The following is a 20,164-nucleotide window of genomic DNA, read 5'->3' as shown; positions in this document are numbered from 1 at the left end:
CATAAACAGTAATGAAATTCCCCACGGTCTTCATCAAAAATATCATAAATTCGCCATTAGCTCTCTTTTTGTGTCTGTATGTATCTGTTATATGCAGCAGTGTGTGTGTTTGTGTGTTTGCCAGTGTGTTCTTGTGCTTCAGACATTGAATCTGTCATTCTTTTTTTCTATCTCATGCCCTCCGCCCTCTCAGACAGAGACTCAGTCAAGGTAAGTCCTTCCTTTCTTTATTCCCTTTGTTAAAACAAGAAAAAAAGACACGTTTAGAGCATAGCTTCACTTCTGCTCGCTCAACTTCTCTGTGTCATTTTGTACTTTGAATTATTATTTTTTTTGTTGATATAAAAGGATAGACAGGTTTTGATTTTTATTCATAACGCACACAAAAAGCCTGTCTGTGATGAAATCTTGATGTTGGCTTTAAGGATGTCTATGTGCACGTCTGTGTTTATGTAAAAGAGACTGTTAGAGACAGCCATCAAACTGAAAACAGTTCTGTGACATTTCCAAGATCCTAAATATTTACACATGTAGTATTTGATTTAAAACATTACTGTAAAATGATATTGTTAATATGTTCCCACAAAGCTCCGAACATGTTGGACTGGCGACATGTTCGGGGTGCATCCTGCCGCTTGCCAAATGACAGCTGGGATAGGTTCCAGCCCCCCTGCCACCCTTAATTGGATAAGTGGTTAAGAAAAAGAATGGATGGATGTTCACACAAATGTCCTATTATGAAATTTTATTTTATGCTTGTCAATGTAATTGGAAATGAAAATGACCACACTAAGGCTTAAAGAAAACATTATAAGCTTCTGATCTTATTGTCATTTTCATATTCTTCACTTGTGCTTTTTGTGTGATAAAAATATCAGATATGGGAAACTGGTAACAGCTCGGGAAGAAAAAAACAAAACAGTGTGAAAGAGAAACCCCAAGGTGAGCAGAGAAGAAAGTGGGGGGAAAAAAGCACAGTATGGTTAGTGAAGGAAGGAGGGAGCAGAAAGAGGCAGCGCAACAGATCACTGTTCTATCCAGCGCTTGTAGTAATTAGTCCCTTAAGCGCAGCGTTTTTCCCAAGGCAAACATTTGGTTTGTTGAATACTCAATGAGCAGATTAGCATTTCTTTATACCAGCAGCCTGAACGCACACACTTTTACACAAACATGCATGAGTTTAGAAGCCTGTGCATGTGTGTGTGTGTGTTCTTTGGTGTTTTGGAGTAGGCGGAAACAGGAGGAATGCTCTAACTGGAGGTATGTTTGTTATCTCTTGCCCCCCATGTAGTTTTCTCCTCCTCCACACACACACACACATGTTCAAACACACCTGGATGCACATGCACATACGCTCAGAGGTGTAGGCACCATGATGGGAGAGATTAGCAGTGTGTGTGTGTGTGTGTGTGTGTGAGGTCACAAGAACGCTTTGATAAAGATAGAGAGAGGCCAGAATGATGGATGCCTTTCATTAGTGCCCTGTGAGAACACACACACACACACACACATGCAGAGCTGCTCTTTGACATGGCGGCCAACAGTCACTTCATGAAACCAATAAGCCCCTTGTCAGTGGTCTGCAGTTGCCTTGGCAACAGTCCACAGAGTACAGTGTGTGTGAATTGCATGAACATCTGTGCCTTAATGTCCTTGGCGTTAGCACCTCACACACTGATAAAGCTACGTGAATGTAAACGCTACTTGTGTGTGTGCTTATGTGTGTATAGACGCCAGTACAGGCAGTCAGTTATGCAGTTACTTTATGGTGTGTTCAAGGACTACAACTTCACAGACCTGATTATGAGTACACATTAATTGCTGGATCAGTGGTCAATGACAATTTTATTTTAATTCTGTGTTTTTAGTGTTTGTGGCTTTTTTTAAAAGTCATTTCTGAAATGCCAATTCTCACAAACAGGTTTTCTTTTTTTTAATCACCTTAAGTCAAATTAGACGCGTAGAATCACATAGTAACATTGTAACCATCTTTGTCTGTCTGCGGGATTGTTTTTGTCTTCTTTTTAAAAGAAACAGGAGGAATACATTTCTAATGAGGTCGCTTTCAAGTTTAGACTGACCTTTACAGTTAATCACCTGTTGAAGTATAAATGCAGTGCAGCTTGTAGTTTGTGCGATCGCTACAGTGGTCTTCTCTTTCTATGCTTTTTGTGTTGAATTTTGTCGCTGGTAAACAAGCTGTACAGATGCAGTCTGCTTGTCTTTGTTTATGCCGGGATGCTCTTTAAAAGCTCTGCATACAATGTGCAGTCTGGCTTGCCATGCTGTGTTGGCTGCAGAATAATAAGTGACAAATTGAGCTGAGCAGAGTGAGAGAACTATTAGACAAAATTACATCAAGCCAGAGTTCTAAAGATTTGGGGTTTTTACAGAAATCATTTGTGCAGAGCCCCCTGTGGTCCAGCATAGAAAAAGACATATTCGTTTATAAATTTGCAATTCTTCGATCTGTGCAAATTTGCTGATGACTTCAGAGAACAAGAACGTTCCTTGTACTTTAAATAGTTTAAAACTGAAAGGCTGGTTTTGAATTTATAGCACAAATATGGACACTCTGTGAGGTAAATCTACCCTTAGATCTAGATAAATTGGACTTACTTGGGCAATGTGATTATCGCTAAAATGTCTCTGAACAAAGAAGTTGCTTCTTTGGAGAACAATATGAGAGGATTTACACATTTACACACGTTTTTCATGCTGCACATGGGGAAGTTCTGTGTTTTTGTGCATGTTGATGACACAGGATTTTCAGATAGCATGCTATTTAGTATTTTCTGTGATAAAGTTTGGCAATAATTTGATTGAACAAGTGGGTCTGTGTGTAATCTCTATAAAAACACATCTTCTTATAAATATGCAGTTTGTAAGTAAAATGTATGATTTTTGGCACCTGGAACCTTTCTGGCTTCCATCTGGTCGTCTGCTTGTAGCTCTAATCCTGAGCAGGATTTGGTTGCATCTAGTTAAACAGTCTCTGTGGAGAGCAAAAGAAAAAATACATTTGCTCAAATGCAATCTTGAAAAAGCTTAGTCTTTTTATTACTGTACCTAAAGTCTTGTGTGTCCACTGGCTACACCAGAAACCCCTCAAAATTGACCTGTTGCTCCCAGTGGAAGACTAGAAGCGGAAGACAGACAAAGTTAGAATTTTTGAAAAAGGTGTCAGACTCAGGTGCAGCAACTTCTCAGTGTCAGACTGCATTTGAACTGGATTTGAACTCTATTTTTATAACCCTGTGATGCACCCCAAACATCCACGCTGAACATAAATTTACAATGCCTAACAACGGCATAGTAACCTCATCCTGGACGTCCGTGCTCCTAATTACCCGCGAGACACTAGGGAGCGAGACTGTTTGTAAAGCTGAAAAATACAAAACACTCGAGGTTGCAGATATCATTATCAGGACCTGCAGAATCAATTTGAAATGGGAGGCAAATATAATTATGATGTGAATGAAAATGAATACTCTCACTCAACCACACCTCAGAGGTCCTCACGTTCATAATGCTCGTGCTGTCGGCAGCGCCTTCATTTGTCTCTGCGGCAGAATTAATTTGCTTTGATGTTTTTGAAAGAGCTAATTTGCAGGCTAATTAATCTAATCAGTCTGGAAATAGAGCGACACAGAGTCAGGGGCTCAGTTTGCCTCGTCTCACTCAAGACGAGACACACACCTGTACACACACTGACTCCTTAACACTGTTTGCACATATGGAGTACTAAAGTACAAGTGCTGCCTGAGCAGCACACTCACGCACACAGACACACACACACACAGTCAACCCCTCACTCCTCCCCCACAGAATCTTTGTCATCAACACTTGCAGCACGGCAAAGGGCAGCGGAAAGGTTACAAGCGTGAGTTAGTGGAAAGGTCGAGCTAAAGGTCCTGCTTTATTTTTCTTCTCTGTCCATCGTCTGCTGGGTAAGAAGGACCTCCCAATGAGTGAGTGAGAGAGAGAGAGAGAGATCAGCAGAGGCAGGCAGAGCTGGAGGGGAAATGTTTAGCTGACCTTATTTTGATCCTTGCTTCTCAAAGAAGATTAATCCTTCAGTAATGGTATTTAAAGGATGCCATATTTGATTAAGAAAGAGAGACGTCAGCCAAGCCCTCCCCGTAAAGCTGCGATGTTGTAGTCAAACTGTCAAGGCTGCGGTGCTGCTTTTGTATTGTGTGATACAGTAAAAAGGAAATTGTTTTGACAGCCAGGGGATATTTTAAAAGCGATACAGAAATCTAGCCGCGGCGTACGTTGTGTCTGCACCGCTCAGCTTTGTCTTCTTGCTCAGATTGTTGACTGGCCGCACGGCTCTCAACACATTCCAAGTTTCTTCTAGCGGTAAAAGCTGCAGCGTACATATTTCCTATCAGTCTGTCCTGGGGAAGATTAGTAATTTATCTCAACTTTTTTTGCCTTTGATAATCACATCTTCTTCGGTGGAGCTTGGATGATTCTTTCTGTGTCCATTTGGTTTGGGTTTCACATCCCAGAAAATGTAACCTAATCTTTAAATGTATGTTTTTGTTGAATACAAACAAATGTAATTTTATATTAATTTTCCTTCTGTCCGGAAGTGTGTTTTGTTGCTATTAGCACAAGTTTGAGTTATATGTGTTTCTGGAATTCAATGTCAATGGAAATGAATGATTTTCTATAGCAAAAACCGTTGCTCTAATAGCTATTTTCCACACATGTCTGAGCAAGAAAACGGGCCTGTTGTTGTCTGATTCTGCCTGATTTCTGATTTTATTATGATTTTCCAGTGCAGGGTTTATGTACTTTACAAACAAAAAAGATCAGTTTTAATCAGCTTCAGTTAAGTAAATGGTTGTTTTTTTTCTTCCAGAGCTCATCTGTCTCTCCATCAGCCAATTTTCGAACTGGAGAGAAGCATCGAAGTTCAAGCGATTATTCCTCTGACAGCAAAAAACAGAAGACAGATGATAAGGAGCTGACCTCCACACGCTATGTGAGTGAATATGCTAAAATGAATAGTTTTTGAGCTGCGGAGAAGATTTATTATCAAGCTCATTAGAAAGGATTAGGGACAGGGAGAGCTCAATTATTCAGTTCTCTTGTGATTACATGGCCCTGTACTGTCATATCTACAGTAACTACACTTTTTTGTCTAAATGAAGTAAACTGAGATTATTTGTTCTTTATTTCAGAGATGAGATTAGGAGAGATGCTAGAGACTTGTAGAAACATGGCGCACCAAAGGTCTTTGAACCAAGGATGATGCCTGTAACTCAGTCAGATGACCCACTGGGATGCTTCTAGTGAATCCATTTTGACCAGTATATTTAACAAATGGCGTGTAGCCTGTGAGCTAGTTCAGGCAGGCAAGTCACATGCTGTACACATGGAACACCCCTCACTCACATCATGTTATATACCAACCATACCTGTTTCAAACCTTACCACCCCACAAATGCCACCTTTAGCCGCTTTGTTAGGTACAACTGCTCAGCTGCATGTTCATTCAAATATCTGATCAACCAATTACAAGTCAGTAACATGCAGACATGGTCAAGATGACCCGCTGAAGTCTAAACCGGGCATGTTTGCTTGTCTTATGAGTCGCAACATTTGAATGGCAGGGTCAGAATATGGCACCAATGATGTGAAAGCATTGACCCATTCCACCTTGTGTTAATGGTTCAGGCTGCTGTTAGTGTAATGGTATGTGGTTAATGTTTTCTTGGCAAACTCTGCCCCTCAGTAGCAAATAGGCATTGTTTAACCCTCTAAAGCCTAACCTGTCACTGGTGTTAGACAGGTAACAGTTGCTTTCTAAAAGCAAGGACTATGCGCTTTTCAGTGATATTAGGGTCATTACGGTAATCCCACGCATCACAGCACCATTGAAGTTTGGTTGAAACAAGACAGAGTGAGTGGTTTGATGGTGCTCTACAGAAAACAGACATCTTATCAGGGATTTGGGTTCATTTTATTGCTTTGTTTTTCCTGTTTTCTGTGTTATTTGTGGCGCCCCGCATGGGATTACTGTAAAGCACAGAGTTGCTGCTTTCAGCAACCACTGGAATTTTCTGATTGGTTCAAGAGTTACGGTAGTTTGATCTAAAAGTTTGATGCCCCCATTGGTTTTAATGGGTTAAACAGCTTACCTTGGTATTGTTGTTGACCGTGTCTATCCATTTATGACTAGAGTGTACCCATCCTCTCGCTGCTTCCAGTAGGATAATATACCATGCCACAAAGCTCAGATCAAAGTGTTTTCTTCATGACAGTGAGTTCACTGTAATCAAATGGCCATTTGACGTGGTGGAGATTCACATCATGGACGTACAGCTAACAACTGTTTGTTGCTATCATGTCAACATTGACCCAAATCTCTGAGGAATATTTTTAGCACCTTTTTGAGTCTATTTCATGAACCATTACATCAGTTCTGAAGGCAGAAGAGTCCAACCCAGTATTAGCAATGTGTACCTAATGATGCCCATCAGCAAATATAACACATGTGGGGTGTGGCCTCAGACTTCTTCTGCTAAAATATATTATTACACTATTTTATGGTCTTCTCTCACAATGAGGGAACTACTTGCTTGTACATGAATTTGTTATTAGGTGTTGAGTTCAATAAACTGATTCTGATTTGTGTTCATATAATAAATTCATTTAAATAAATGTAAAAAAAAAAAGTGGACACAGACATGAGCACACACACTTTTCAACAAAGAATAATTAGCTTGTTGCCTATTCTCAAATCTACATTCTGGGAGCTCTATTTTATTTACCTTTGTATGGTCCTTGTTTGTGTTTGACCCAGGAAAGTGATGGAGAAAAGAGTGATGACAACTTGGTTGTCGACGTCTCCAACGAGGTACAAAATATTACCTGCACACTACCAGTCTACCATCCTGTGTGTTACCTGTTGAGAAAATGTGAATTGTTTCGGTTTAATGCTTACAGGATCCAGTGTCTCCCCGAGGAAGTCCTGCACACTCTCCTCGGGAGAATGGGTTGGACAAAAGTCGCCTGTTGAAGAAAGACCCACCACTGAGCCCTTCCTCAATTGCTTCTTCCAGCAGCACACCTTCCTCCAAGTCTAAAGATATTAATATGGTGAGTCATTTGTGTAGCCTCCTTTTCATTTAATTTCTTTCAAGAAACCCTCTAAATAAAGGGTTAAACAATGCTTATTTGCTTCTGTAAAAATGATCAAATAGTAAATCTGGCAAACTGTAAACCACATGAAAGATGTAAGATAAAATCCAAGAGATAAAGGACACTATTCGACATTTTTATAGAATATCAATTTAATGAGTCTTAGAATAAACTGACGCATGAATGCTCCTGCACTGTTATTATATTTGGAAAAAAAAAAGCATAAAGATTTATTTCCATGTCTTTCACCTCTGAAACCCTTCTGTATGTAGAAATCTTTCTTTTTTAATTTTTCTGGTAGAATGAGAAGTCAACAACTCCCGTGTCCAAGTCCAGCACTCCCACATCCCGCTCTGAAGCCCCCACACCCAGCAGTGCCTCCACCACAGGCCTGAGGTCTGCACCCAGTAAATCATCAGGAGTTGAGGCACTGAGTAAGTGTTGCAAGCGTACAACATAAAACATCTCTGCCTGCATCTGTCAGATATGACTCAGTGCAAATACATAAGTATATGTTTTTGAAAACTTAAAAAAAAGCCTATTACCATAGACTAGCTTAACAAAAATCTCTGTATTTAAGACTAAACCTTTGCTTTAAAGCAAAAAAATAACCTTTGTACACTACAGTTGAAAAAGATAGATGTTTGCGTCACAATCTGGCTGTCTTGTTTTGTAGCTCCTGGTCTTCGCACACCCCTGGCAGTGCCCTGCTCGTACCCTGGCCCATTCGGAATGGTTCCTCACCCTGGTATGAATGGAGAGCTGAGTGGAACAGGAGCAGCCTACACTGGCTTGCATAACATTTCCCCACAGATGAGTGCAGTGGCCGCGGCCGCTGTGGCAGCCTACGGACGCACACAAGTGGTACCTGAACACTCACAGATGCATGCAGACAGCAGACGTAAACATTAGCTACCTATTCTGTCAGTGTTAAAAATGTACTTTAAAGACAAAAATGATTTAGTGGAAAACAACTAATATTGGGATGTTTGGGGATTCTAATAATTAGTCAATTTTTTGCAAGTTATTCTATTTAGGTGCGTTTTTACGACTGTATTTTCAACCGTTTATGTCAGGTGTGAAATGAGAAACTGTCCTAAAATGGTAACCATGTATGAACAAATATTCTCTGTGTGATGACAATCTTTCACCAGGTAGCAGGTAAACACAGTACCGTTAACTACCATCCCCACTGAAACTATGCAAGCGTTTTTGAGAGATTAAAAACTAAACTGAATTAGAATAAAAGCTAAAAATGGTGGTCTCACCAGGATTTTATTATTATTTTTCAGTTGACTGTTGCTTAAATCTGCTTTGAAATGCTGGCATGTATCTTGTACCAAAAATTTTGATTGGAAATTTACTTCAAGGTAATTTAGGAGTACAACTTCATTCAAAAAAAATGCATTTAGTATTTCAACTTTTAATTAGTTTTAAGATTAATCCCAATGGTATGCTTATGTTCAATTAGTAGGAAAATGCTTAAAAACATTGTGCAAAAAAAGAAATGAAAACTGTTCATGGCGATGGTTGAGGAGGTTGAAGCAGGGCAACATGTGGTATTTACTCAACTAATGAGTTGATGAGCAAAGCAAAACCTGCAGCTAAGGAGTGTGGACAAGGTAGAGCATAAAGACTGAACTGTTTCTGACGTTATTATAACCACATATCATGATTCACGAAAAAAAAGTAATTGCAGCCATTGAAAAATCTCCTGCCTCTAGAGCACACTTACCAGGATTTTCCAATAATGCAAGAACAGGCGAGGGCATTTGTTTCTAATTTGACATGCTATTTATAAAAAAAGTCCTTCTCTTAATTAATTTTAATCCTCCTGTTAATTCAAAACACCTTGATGTCTGGCAATTAATTCCTACTGGGTATCTGTAATGACCCAACATAAACAGTGGGAAAATCACTTAGGTTAAGTCTAGACTTTTCTGAGAGAGAAAATAATTTCCACATCAGAGTGTTTTTTAAAAACACCTACTTGCGCTTGGTTTCTGCTTGAGTCATAGCTGGGATTAAAACTGATCGTTTGTTAATTTTATAAATGAGGTCGCTGGATGTAAAAACACACTTCCTTTCCTGTCACGTCACTATAAATGCCTTCCTGCCCTGCACACCTGACTTCATTCGAGTCTTCTATTTGTTTAAGCATTTTTGTATATTTTAAAAACGTCTCACTCTTGTGTTCTTTAGGTAGGATTTGATCCTCACCACCACATACGTGTTCCTGGACTTCCTCCTAGCCTGTCGGGCATTCCTGGTGGAAAACCGTAAGTCTTTTTTAGTCTTTCTTAAATGGCATAATCATACTGAGAAAGTTCACAGAAACACACATATATTCCCCTCTGCTTATGTTTTCTTACTTTTCTCTCATCACCCTTTATCACCTCACACGACCCTTTTATTTTGCTTCAGAGCTTATTCCTTTCATGTGAGCGCTGACGGACAAATGCAGCCTGTGCCTTTTCCTCCGGATGCACTGATCGGCCCTGGTATCCCGCGCCATGCTAGACAGATCAATACTCTCACCCACGGGGAGGTGGTGTGTGCCGTTACCATCAGTAACCCTACACGTCACGTTTATACCGGCGGCAAGGGCTGTGTCAAGGTGTGGGATATCAGTCACCCGGGCAACAAGACCCCTGTTTCCCAGCTGGACTGCCTTGTGAGTTCAACACATTGGTTCTCATGTAACATACTTTTAGAATACCACTTTTACAGCCACTAGTTGCTTGCATGTATACATTTCAATGACAGTTCTTTTTTGGCACATCAGAACAGGGATAACTATATTCGATCCTGTCGGCTACTTCCTGATGGACGAACTCTTATCGTTGGGGGAGAAGCGAGTACTTTATCAATCTGGGATTTGGCTACACCGACTCCTCGGATCAAAGCGGAATTAACTTCGTCTGCACCTGCATGTTATGCTCTGGCCATCAGCCCGGATTCCAAAGTCTGCTTTTCCTGCTGCTCTGATGGAAACATTGCCGTCTGGGATCTTAACAACCAGACTCTGGTTAGGTAAAGAACTGGGGAATGTAATTTAAGGTTATTGAATTATGCTGAAAGAAAAAAAGAGAGAAAAAAAAAAGAACCTGCTATTAAACCAAAACAGCATCACATGTTGGCTACCCATTAGTTTAGTCAAGATGCTGATCTGGTTGATGTCAAGCCAACTTGAAAGAAAAACAGTATTGTTAGTTATGGGTTTGTCTGTTTCTCTGCAGGCAGTTCCAGGGCCACACAGATGGAGCCAGCTGCATAGACATTTCTAATGATGGGACCAAGCTTTGGACCGGAGGTCTGGATAACACTGTCCGGTCCTGGGACCTGAGAGAGGGACGCCAGCTGCAACAGCACGACTTCACCTCTCAGGTACACATTTATACACGTACTGCATCACGTGACTATTGGGAGCGAACATAATGAAGCAGTGTGGAATTTGTTCCACTCCTCCGGCAGCTTTCAGGTGTGTGTTCAGGGTTCAGAAATTTGGGTTTTGCACGGACGTCTATTATTATTTGGTGGTAAAATGCCACAGATGAAAATTGTGCACCCCAGGACAAGTCACTGCCATTTGCAGTTTGTGTGATTACTGTCTCGGGTTTTGATTTATTGCAGTCATTTACAAGCTCAGTTCAGAACATTTAACCCACACTAAAAGCCCGGCTGAGCCCTGTCCTCAAATACTTTTAACACTAATAATATGTGCAGGTAGAATTTAGTTTTTTCCCCCTTGTGAGTAGAAAAGCAGCAATAATAGACCATTACTGCAATTTTCCTGAATAGAGCCATTTCAGTGTGCACATGAGGAGGTGAGTGTGCAGTAAAGAGAGCTCAGAGAGGACAGTCATGGCTGATAGAGTTCTTAGGCTTTCCAGTAATGTCAGGTCTAGCCCCACTCCCCCCTGCTACAGCTTGAGCAAATCTGGAACCATTTGACAGAGAAAAGAAGTAATGGTTTACCAGTTTTTACAGCTATCAGTTGTATCCTGTGCGTGCATTTTGCTCTTCCATGGTGTAAAAATGGGATTTTTAAAAAACAATGAGGACTTAACTATTCATCTACCTCTTTGTAATGTAAAAGGTTGAGGTATAGGACTATGACATATTTTTGGAACATCTATCTGTGCCCACCTCCAATAGACAGATGCATACCTTACCCTAATATAAGAGATATACTGAGTATTATTTACACAGAATATAGGGAGACATAGCTGTCATTAAAATGGGTATGTTGGTGTTGGCTGCAGATCTTCTCACTGGGATACTGTCCAACGGGAGAGTGGCTGGCAGTTGGGATGGAGAACAGTAATGTGGAGGTGTTGCATGTCACCAAACCTGACAAATACCAGCTCCACCTGCATGAAAGCTGTGTGCTGTCACTCAGATTTGCGCACTGTGGTAAGCATAAACAACTTTATTGAGATGATTCTGTTGTCACCAGTATTTTGCAACATGAAATGAATATATGTGCCAGGTCTTGAGATGTTAACGATGAGATAATGCTTTAGCACCTGAGCGAGCAAATTAACCTTCACTTAAATAATTTACTTTGGCTTTTAAAGATTTAAAGCGTTTTTCGTTGCCGTAGCCTAATGCAGTTGTCGATCCTCTGCAGGGAAGTGGTTTGTAAGTACAGGAAAAGACAATCTGCTAAATGCATGGAGAACCCCATATGGAGCCAGCATATTCCAGGTAAGTGGGCAAGAACACAACCATGGATGAAAGGCAACTGAGAGGCCAAGTGCAGCGCAGCGTAGTAGCCAAGAGTTATGGATTTTAGAGAAATAACCCAGGTAGAGATATCAAACACCGCTTTTGCTCACTGATTGTAAAGTTTAGCTATCAGGGTTCTATATAGAGGACCCAAGAGTATGACACAAAAGACAGATGGTAAAAAGCAAAAGATGAGCTTTAGTCACACAAGGAGATTCAAGGTTATAAAAAAACAAGCACAGGGAGCAGCTGATGCAGAATCCTGGGCACTTACCGTTATTTCTAAAAAAAGACATACATTGGGACTAATCTGGTGCAAAACGGAATTGAGCAGCAGAACACCAAAGAGCTAAAGCGCTAGGTAATGTGAGACTGGGAGTAGCCTGCTGATGGGGCTGATTAGATGAATAAAAACATATGAGAGGAACAGGGAAGAACAGGTGATGCAGCAGGTGGGAAAGTGAAGCAGGTGAGAATCAATTATGGGAATAAATAAACTGGACTGAATGAATTACTCGATTAAAAACAAAAAACACGCAAGTGGGGGTGTTATTTCTTATTTTTAATAAAGAAAAATAAGAACTCTTAACAAGTCATTCTTGGGTATTCCTTGGATGAAATTACTTTCCTAATGAAAATACAACAGTCTGTATGACTGAACTTTTGCAGCTATTGTGAGTTCAACAACCTTCTGTGTCTTTACAATAACAAGAAAGTCGTGTGTCTGCGTAGCCTTCATCTTTCTCACCCTTTTTATACATTTTCTTGCATCTTTTATTCCCCCGACAGTCAAAAGAATCATCCTCTGTGCTGAGCTGTGACATCTCCATTGATGATAAGTACATTGTGACGGGATCAGGAGATAAGAAGGCAACTGTCTATGAGGTCATCTACTAATAGCTGTGCTTGTTAAACAAGAAGGCCATCCTTCCATCCAACCGTGAGGTCTCCTTCATCTGTGTAAATTTTTTTATGTGTATAGGATAAACCTAAAAGGAACAAACCAAACATTTTCTTGGACCATGACTTCCTGACCTTCTGGCTAGTCGAGGATCAAAACCAACAAGCGGACCCAAGCACAGATCTTTTTTTTTTCCTTTTAAGTGACTTTGTGTTATTGTGAGGATGAGTGAATGCTGTTGGGCTGTTAACATTCCTTTATGTTACCTTTCACTTAAGCCTCTTATATCATTTTTCTTTTTTCAGTGTGTAGACTGTAAAACAAGCATGACTGTTCACATACATACTAATCTGCCTGTGTACTTTATACATACATGGAGGCTAAAATGTATGCAAACTAGGTGGCAGATCAGAGCCGTAGTGCTTCTGGGCTACTCTGGAATATCAACAGCCAACCTGCACACAACTAATGCTGATGGTGTAAATAAAGGGGCAACAATTTGGTTACTTTTTTGCCATTTATATTGCCATGTGTTTTGAGTCTGCAGCTGAGCTTTCTTCCCATTTTGACATCCCCTCATTATTTCTGTGCTTAACTGCATCCTGCAGAAGTGTCGCCTTAATTGTGACGATGGCACATTCATCCAAAGGGTGCAGGACACACAAAAATATAGCACTTGCGCACATGTGAATGGGTTTTTTCAAGCAAATATATCAGAGGCTCCGTTTTTTAAATGGTATCGAAATGTGAGACAGTATATTCATCTTTAATTGGTTAGTTATGGCTTGAATTCATGTACAGTGTGTTATTTCAACACACTGATTTTTCCTTCTTTGGGCTATGAATATATACACCTTTTTCTTTTTCTTTTAAATAACAGTAAGAAAAAGCTTCCACCTGTGAAAAACATCAACAAATTTCATAACAATCTATCTAAAAAGGTTGTGTCAGAGCTGCTTAAAATAGTATTGTCCATCAAGAATTAGTTTGGAATAGTTTCTTATTAAACATGTTCATATATTCAGTTTTTTTTAGAGATAAGATCAATAAGACTTTCTGAATGCTAGATGCAGCCAGGAGGACTTAAGCCTGGCTCAGATTAGTATGGATACTCAACTATGCCTACTACAAGATATCTGGTCATTGCTGTGAGATTTTCAGGCAACAAGGATTTACACCTAAAAATATCTGATAAAGGAACACTGCATATGAATATGCAAAATTTGGAGACAAGGGATGATATTTCAGGTACCACAAGCTTTCCGGTTACCATGTGTAGTTAGAATTGATCTATTACTCTGAGGAGACACTGGTTGCATATACATAAAAGTATCCTATTAAATACAATCTAGAAACTACTAGCTGTAGTCTAATGAGATAATGATCATGGTTTTTGTTTTCATTGTATTTATTAGCTTCATTTGTAATTAATGGCTATACTGGATAGTCCAAACTGTTGGCTATTGTTCCATCAGGTGATAAATGAAAGGGTTCCTAGACTAACAGAGTGTAGTGCTGATCTTCTAATCCATTCATTCCCAAACTTAAAAATGTTGCCAAACGATTTGAAATCTTAAAATTTTGTGCGACCAGCCAAAAACAATAATCACAGCTCTCATCAACACATTTTCCCAACAACGATGAGTTAGAAAATACACAAAACATAGGTAGAATAAGCCAGTAACTTAATTCATCAGCTTGACTTTATGAGTATATATATGAGTTCTGGTTATGTTTTAAAATGTAAATATATAAACATACAATATGATCATAAATACTGTTTGGGGGCGTTTGGTTTAGGGCAGGCAAGCCCTTTCAAGACCCAATTGAAATACCTTTGAAGGCCACAAGGAGGCAGCCACAAACGCTTTGGGAAATCACAGCTCTGATCAAAATCTTTGCCAAAAAAAAAGAAAAAGAAGAACTGTTCCTTTAAATACCGTTGTTTGTTTACCTACAGCATCATTTTCTACCTGTGTTCCTGAATTTGTTCTTGTAGTTCAGCTTCTGAGTGAAGTAAGAGCTGTTTGTGTGTGCGTGGGTGTGTGTGTGTGTTGTATTTATTTCTGTATTTTCGACTCTGTGGGCACTGAACAAACTAACAGAATTGCCCTCAATGCCCTCTCTACTGACTGACTTTTGCACTGTCTCTGTCCCTTAGCTCGGACTTCTCTGGATGCTCGCTGGCTTCCTACTGATAGATTTCAGTAAAACAGATTTATTGGTATTTGGAGGTCAGTCACTCCAGCCTGGATTTTCTGTTAAAACCTTTGGGAAAAACAAGTGGTCAGCGATGTGGTCTTGATTTGTCTTGGATTTACGTCTGTTGGCTTGTAAAAATAACACAGTGCCTTTACGCTATACTTCTGCCCTCCTTTTGTCCTGCTGCGTTCAGTTACATACGCAGAACTGAAATGTGTCTCCTCTGTTGGAAGTGTTTTTGAGTGTCTTGGAACATTTAAGGATCCTTTTTAATTACAAGGATCATTTATCAACAGTACTGCTGAAATGATCACAAATTTCCAGAACCAAACTTTATTTCAAACACTTGGAACACACTATTGACCAGTGGAGTTAACCAGAAAAAATAACTATTGGAGTTAAAAAGTGTTTATTCTTTGATATTTGTTGCTGTTTTTAAGCTTTAAAAACTTGTTTGTTGCTTGTAATTCATTTGTGTTATTACATAGTTATAACATCAGTCCCACATCACATTAATCTACAGGAATGTAAACACAACACAATAAGTTACTAGCACAGATTTATGTCACCAAGATTCTAACCTATAATCATCCAATCAGGATGGATGCCAGCTTGTCCTAAACAGGCATTTTAAACTTTCTTACTAAACCGAACTATCAGGAGGCATATGTTAAACAGTAATAATTTTAAATTGAGTGCCTAAACCCAATCTCTTGGTTTAGCTACTGCCAGTAACTTTTGTTAGGTTAGGTTAGTTTGATATGAGATTTTTAGTACTTTGGAGAATTTGGCAACAAGAAAGACTGATATAGACTCGCTTTGTGGATGTACTAGTAGTGCCTGTCAGAATGAATTTGAAGACTATGAATGAAACTGTTCTTATATTACTCAGATCCATCCTGTACTATTGCTGAATTCATCTATTTCCTTTTGAGGTAAATGACATGTTGCCAGCAACGTATTTCTGTAACTCATTGTTTACGCTTTTTGCTCTCATTTCATGAAATGGGAGGGGGGGAAAAAAGAAATGTGACCACATTTTTTTAACTACTGTAAATGACTGCTTTACTTTGAAAATTGATAAAGCACTCATGCTTAGTGTTAACCTGCCTGAGATCTACCTACCTATCTTATTTTAATAAGGTCTTGATTAGGGATGTACTGATATATCGGCAGATTGTTTTAGGAAAAGAAAAGTTTAAATTAAATACATTATATAGAAGCATGTTGGCTATGTGGCAGATTGAAAGAAAGCCTTGTAATAAATGCACTGATCTGAATACAAAAAGACATTTTACAGTATGGTATGTTGAGCTGACTGGATTTCATACAGGAGAGACTGTATTGAAAATAATTTACTGTTATGGCTGTTTTTTGTTTGTTTTTTTACACAGACACTGTACATTTCGAAGGTGGTTATAAATATGTTTTTTCACATTCCTGTTTGCTAAATTCAGCTATGCTTTCTGATCAAAATGACGATTCATTCACTTTGCTGTCTTGAGTGCTCTTTTGCGCTTTCTGCTCTTGAATGAATAAAATCTGGTGTCACCTCCTTGTACTATCTTCAGTCTTCATCTAGATAAAACATTAAAAAGGAAAAAAAAGGAAATGCTCTTTGGTTGTAGTCGCTGTCATGTCAAGAGTCAAATCTGAATGTTACTCATCTTATCTGACTGCTACATGTTAGAAGGCTAAGAAGATCTGGCACAGAAATGTTGTTAAACAGTAATGATGTGTAGAGCATTTAGCTTGACTGGCTATAACTTTACTGTAAACATGTAATTATTCGAGCTTACAGCAGAAATTTCCTGTTACTAGTTGAGCTTTTTTCATTCGATACAAAATGCCTTTGCTCTCTTTTTTCTAGTCTGTGCTTGAATTTATTAAATTACTGTGTGGACTGTTTTGTCTGAGCCTCTTTTACTGTTTAAGCTAGAAGTCTGTAGGACTTGTGTATCGTTTAGGTTCTATTTTATTACCAGATAACATAGTTAATTGCAATTAAATTCCCCCCCAAAAAACACATTGTAGTTGCACTGGAAAAGCATCAGAGAAAGTGTAAGATTTATTGCTACATATTGCAGCAAAAGTATTAGTGACAAGGATCTGAGAGATTTGGGTTTTTTCTGCCAATCAAGCAAGGGATCTTTCACTTGTTAGGTGAATGTCTATGGAGCTGCTATATTTAATGTATTAGGGACTATGTGAAACATAACAATAAGTAGATTTTCCCTACAATACCTGTGTTGGTGGCACCTTGCACTTTTGTATTGCACTCAGTCTAAAAATATTTTTTTAGATAAAGCAACCTACAATAAGAAAATGTTGTAATTAGTTATACTTGTTAATACTAATGGGCATTAGTATTCCTCGCCCCTAACTGTAACTATTCAGTGCAAATGTGAAACCCAGCCACCGCTTGTCTATACATATGCAATGCTGGGATAACTATTTGAGTTAAATTACTAACCCTAACCTGGAATGTCAATCAAGAAATACTGGTCTGCACTATTGTACTGTTTTTTTCTGGTGAACAATAAACAGTCAGGGAATTCCAGATGAGTGAACATCCTGTGTATTACTTTTGGTTCTCTAAATTGTTCTGATGGATGGACTGAGACTGGAGGACAGTCATTAAAATAGTTTTGGGGTTTCTTCATTTAAAATTGCAAATGTCCAATGTAGACATAATTTTTGTCCATAAATCTATTTCCTTCCATTTATCCAATTCAGGGTTGTGGTTTGAGCCTGCCCCAGCTGTTACTGGGCAACAGGCAAGGTACACCATAGATATATCTTTAAAAATAATTAGTTGTGTAATGCACTGAGAAAGGTTAACTGACGCGATGTGGGATATACCCAAAGAAAGTGCACTCAAATTGTCTTTTTTGTTGAGTAGATTACATGGGATTGTTTTTATGACATGCAGGTCAATCACTTGTGTCTCATTTTAAACTGAAAATCTAAGCTGCAGTTTGCAGATTGTCTTTTGTTTAACTGATTTAACATTAAATCTACTAAAACAACCTTCCATATATTCCCATCTTTACATTTTGAAACCTGCTTCAGAATCCTCTTTGCACCGAACTGATAGAATTTAATTGAATAAACTGGTCAAATAAAGTATCCAGTGTGTCCACTGTTGCTTAGAAATCCCACATATTCACTGATTTCAAAGTATTCCTAGGACACAACCATCTATGTTCATTTTAAAGTATACTGTGTGCCCAAAAAATATATTTTACCAGAAAAGATCCCGATTTTGACTGGAGTGTGTAGCAGGCCTTCTCTACATCCATATTAAATGAGCTGCGAGAAACAAGGGTTTCGAGTGTTTTAGTGTGGCATTTTAGTGCAAACTGACAGGTCAGCGTCTCACTCTAACCTCCCATTGTGAACGTGCTGTGTTCACACAGTGCACAGCACTGGACTGCTAAAGTGGATTAAGTGATCTAAGTGAGGGCTGTGGAGGAGGACGCTCCACCATTACAGTGAATGATACTCCTGTTACAGCTCTCCAAACAGTACTTCACACAGCCAAAAGTGGGAGAGAAGGAGGAAAGGTGGGGATGCAATGTGGGAATGAGCCACCCTACTTCAACATTTTATATTAAGAGCACTTGCAGCATGCAAATTGCCCACTTTCCTGACAGACACAGAAGCTGGATTAAACAAACAGGCCACACAATAGCAACATGGTGTTAGTGTCCACGTGGTGAATCACACTGTTGCTAGATATGGCTCATAAAGCAAGATATACTTTGTAACAAAACTGCATATTTCGATATCTAAAATAGGTATGTTTGTGACCACAGATTTACATTTATTCTCCTTCCAAAAACCGTTAGGATTCCAATAATCTGGGGTAGGCTAAAGGATGGGGCTGACTTTGATCAAGCGAAGGGCCACACACGGGATAACAAAACTGTGGTTACAGGTTTTAGTCTAAATTTTACTAACATAAAAGTAAAATCTGTCTAAATTATATGTTAACATTTAATTTATCACACGTCTTTAAAGTGATATCAGTGATATCACTGCAACCGAGTTAACAAGCTGTGCAGACTCACTGTAGTCATTCACCTCGATTCTGTTTCCAGCCCTTGCACCATATTTGCCCATGTGTGTCATAGTCTGTAGGCATAATGTTCGCAGAGTACCACTTAACAGAATCATTGCAATACTCTGCTGACTTCGCACTGTCAGAATTGCTTTAATCAACTCACTGTTTTACAGCTCTGGCAGTACACTCTCGAAAATCTAGAGGATTATAGTAGCCGAGTGAATATTTACTGCAGTTCCAAACAAAGACTGTGAGGGTGTCCTTCAGGACACAGTTCACTAGAAACACTGTGCAAAAGCTCTGCGATCTACTTAGGAAAAGGGATTCTTTAAGCTAGCATCAGATAATGATGTTTAGCAGGATTAGCATTTTAGCTTTGCATGCTAAAGTTGGAGTTTTTAAACTGAAAGTATGTTGATGCTAATAAATTTTGCATATACTTTGTCAGAAACAAAGTTACTGAACATTTATTTTGTAAATTAATCCCACAGTGATAAATAAAATGAAACTTAAAATTTGAGAAAATTTAAAATTTCTTCTGAGTGTAACAGGCAAGTTCTTAGTTTAGTGACAGTACAGCCAACTGTAGCAACAGTTTCCTGAAAATGAAAAGTTATGGGAGAAATTATATCTCAGTCGGGATCAATCTATTACTAGACAAATTCAGAGTTCTTCTCTGTAAAACCAAAGGACATCAAATGACTTTGCCAAAACCCCACCGAAATGAAACTGTAGATAGATATCAAATAGATAACTGACATTAGCTCAAGATATAAACAAGGTATAAACATATATGCAGACAGATATGACAATAAATGACCCATAAAATAAACTTAAACCATACTAAATCAACTACAATGTCAGCTTTAAGAATTACTCTATGGTTTATTCATTCATATTCAACAATTTATTCAGGCACAAAAGCTCTTATGGTTAACTTTAGCTTTTATTTTCATTTCTTAACAAGCCTCATCATCTGGATCATGTTAAATCTGAAAACAGGGGCAAACTTTAGCAGAAGTCCTTCAAAGTCCAGTGTGTCAGAGGTAGGTTTGGTGGGTGTGTTACGCAGTCAGCAGCAATGTGCGTGCAAACTCTACTGTTTC

The 20,164-nt window shown here is 38.9% G+C and overlaps 1 protein-coding gene across 2 annotated transcripts in view; it reads left to right on the top strand.

Annotated features, from left to right (window-relative positions):
* Positions 1–16,695, top strand: part of LOC102205446 (transducin-like enhancer protein 4) — a 45,265-nt gene extending 28,570 nt beyond the window's left edge. For both annotated transcript variants that reach the window (XM_005738142.2, XM_005738144.2), the window contains exons 8-20: positions 194–210; positions 4,874–4,996; positions 6,821–6,874; positions 6,964–7,116; positions 7,460–7,592; positions 7,835–8,022; positions 9,361–9,437; positions 9,583–9,832; positions 9,944–10,191; positions 10,398–10,545; positions 11,424–11,574; positions 11,792–11,868; positions 12,679–16,695. In XM_005738142.2, coding sequence (XP_005738199.1) covers positions 194–210; positions 4,874–4,996; positions 6,821–6,874; positions 6,964–7,116; positions 7,460–7,592; positions 7,835–8,022; positions 9,361–9,437; positions 9,583–9,832; positions 9,944–10,191; positions 10,398–10,545; positions 11,424–11,574; positions 11,792–11,868; positions 12,679–12,786 — 1,727 coding nt within the window. In that variant the 3' untranslated portion in view covers positions 12,787–16,695. The remainder of the gene's footprint in view (positions 1–193; positions 211–4,873; positions 4,997–6,820; positions 6,875–6,963; positions 7,117–7,459; positions 7,593–7,834; positions 8,023–9,360; positions 9,438–9,582; positions 9,833–9,943; positions 10,192–10,397; positions 10,546–11,423; positions 11,575–11,791; positions 11,869–12,678) is intronic.
* Positions 16,696–20,164: the final 3,469 nt, after the last annotated feature.

This window comes from Pundamilia nyererei, unplaced genomic scaffold (assembly GCF_000239375.1).
Source record: "Pundamilia nyererei isolate P.nyererei 1_Seehausen unplaced genomic scaffold, PunNye1.0 scaffold00082, whole genome shotgun sequence".
Classification (NCBI taxonomy): Eukaryota; Metazoa; Chordata; class Actinopteri; order Cichliformes; family Cichlidae; genus Pundamilia; species Pundamilia nyererei.
Note: the sequence above shows the minus strand (reverse complement) of the source record. Positions and strands in the feature narration are given on the sequence as shown.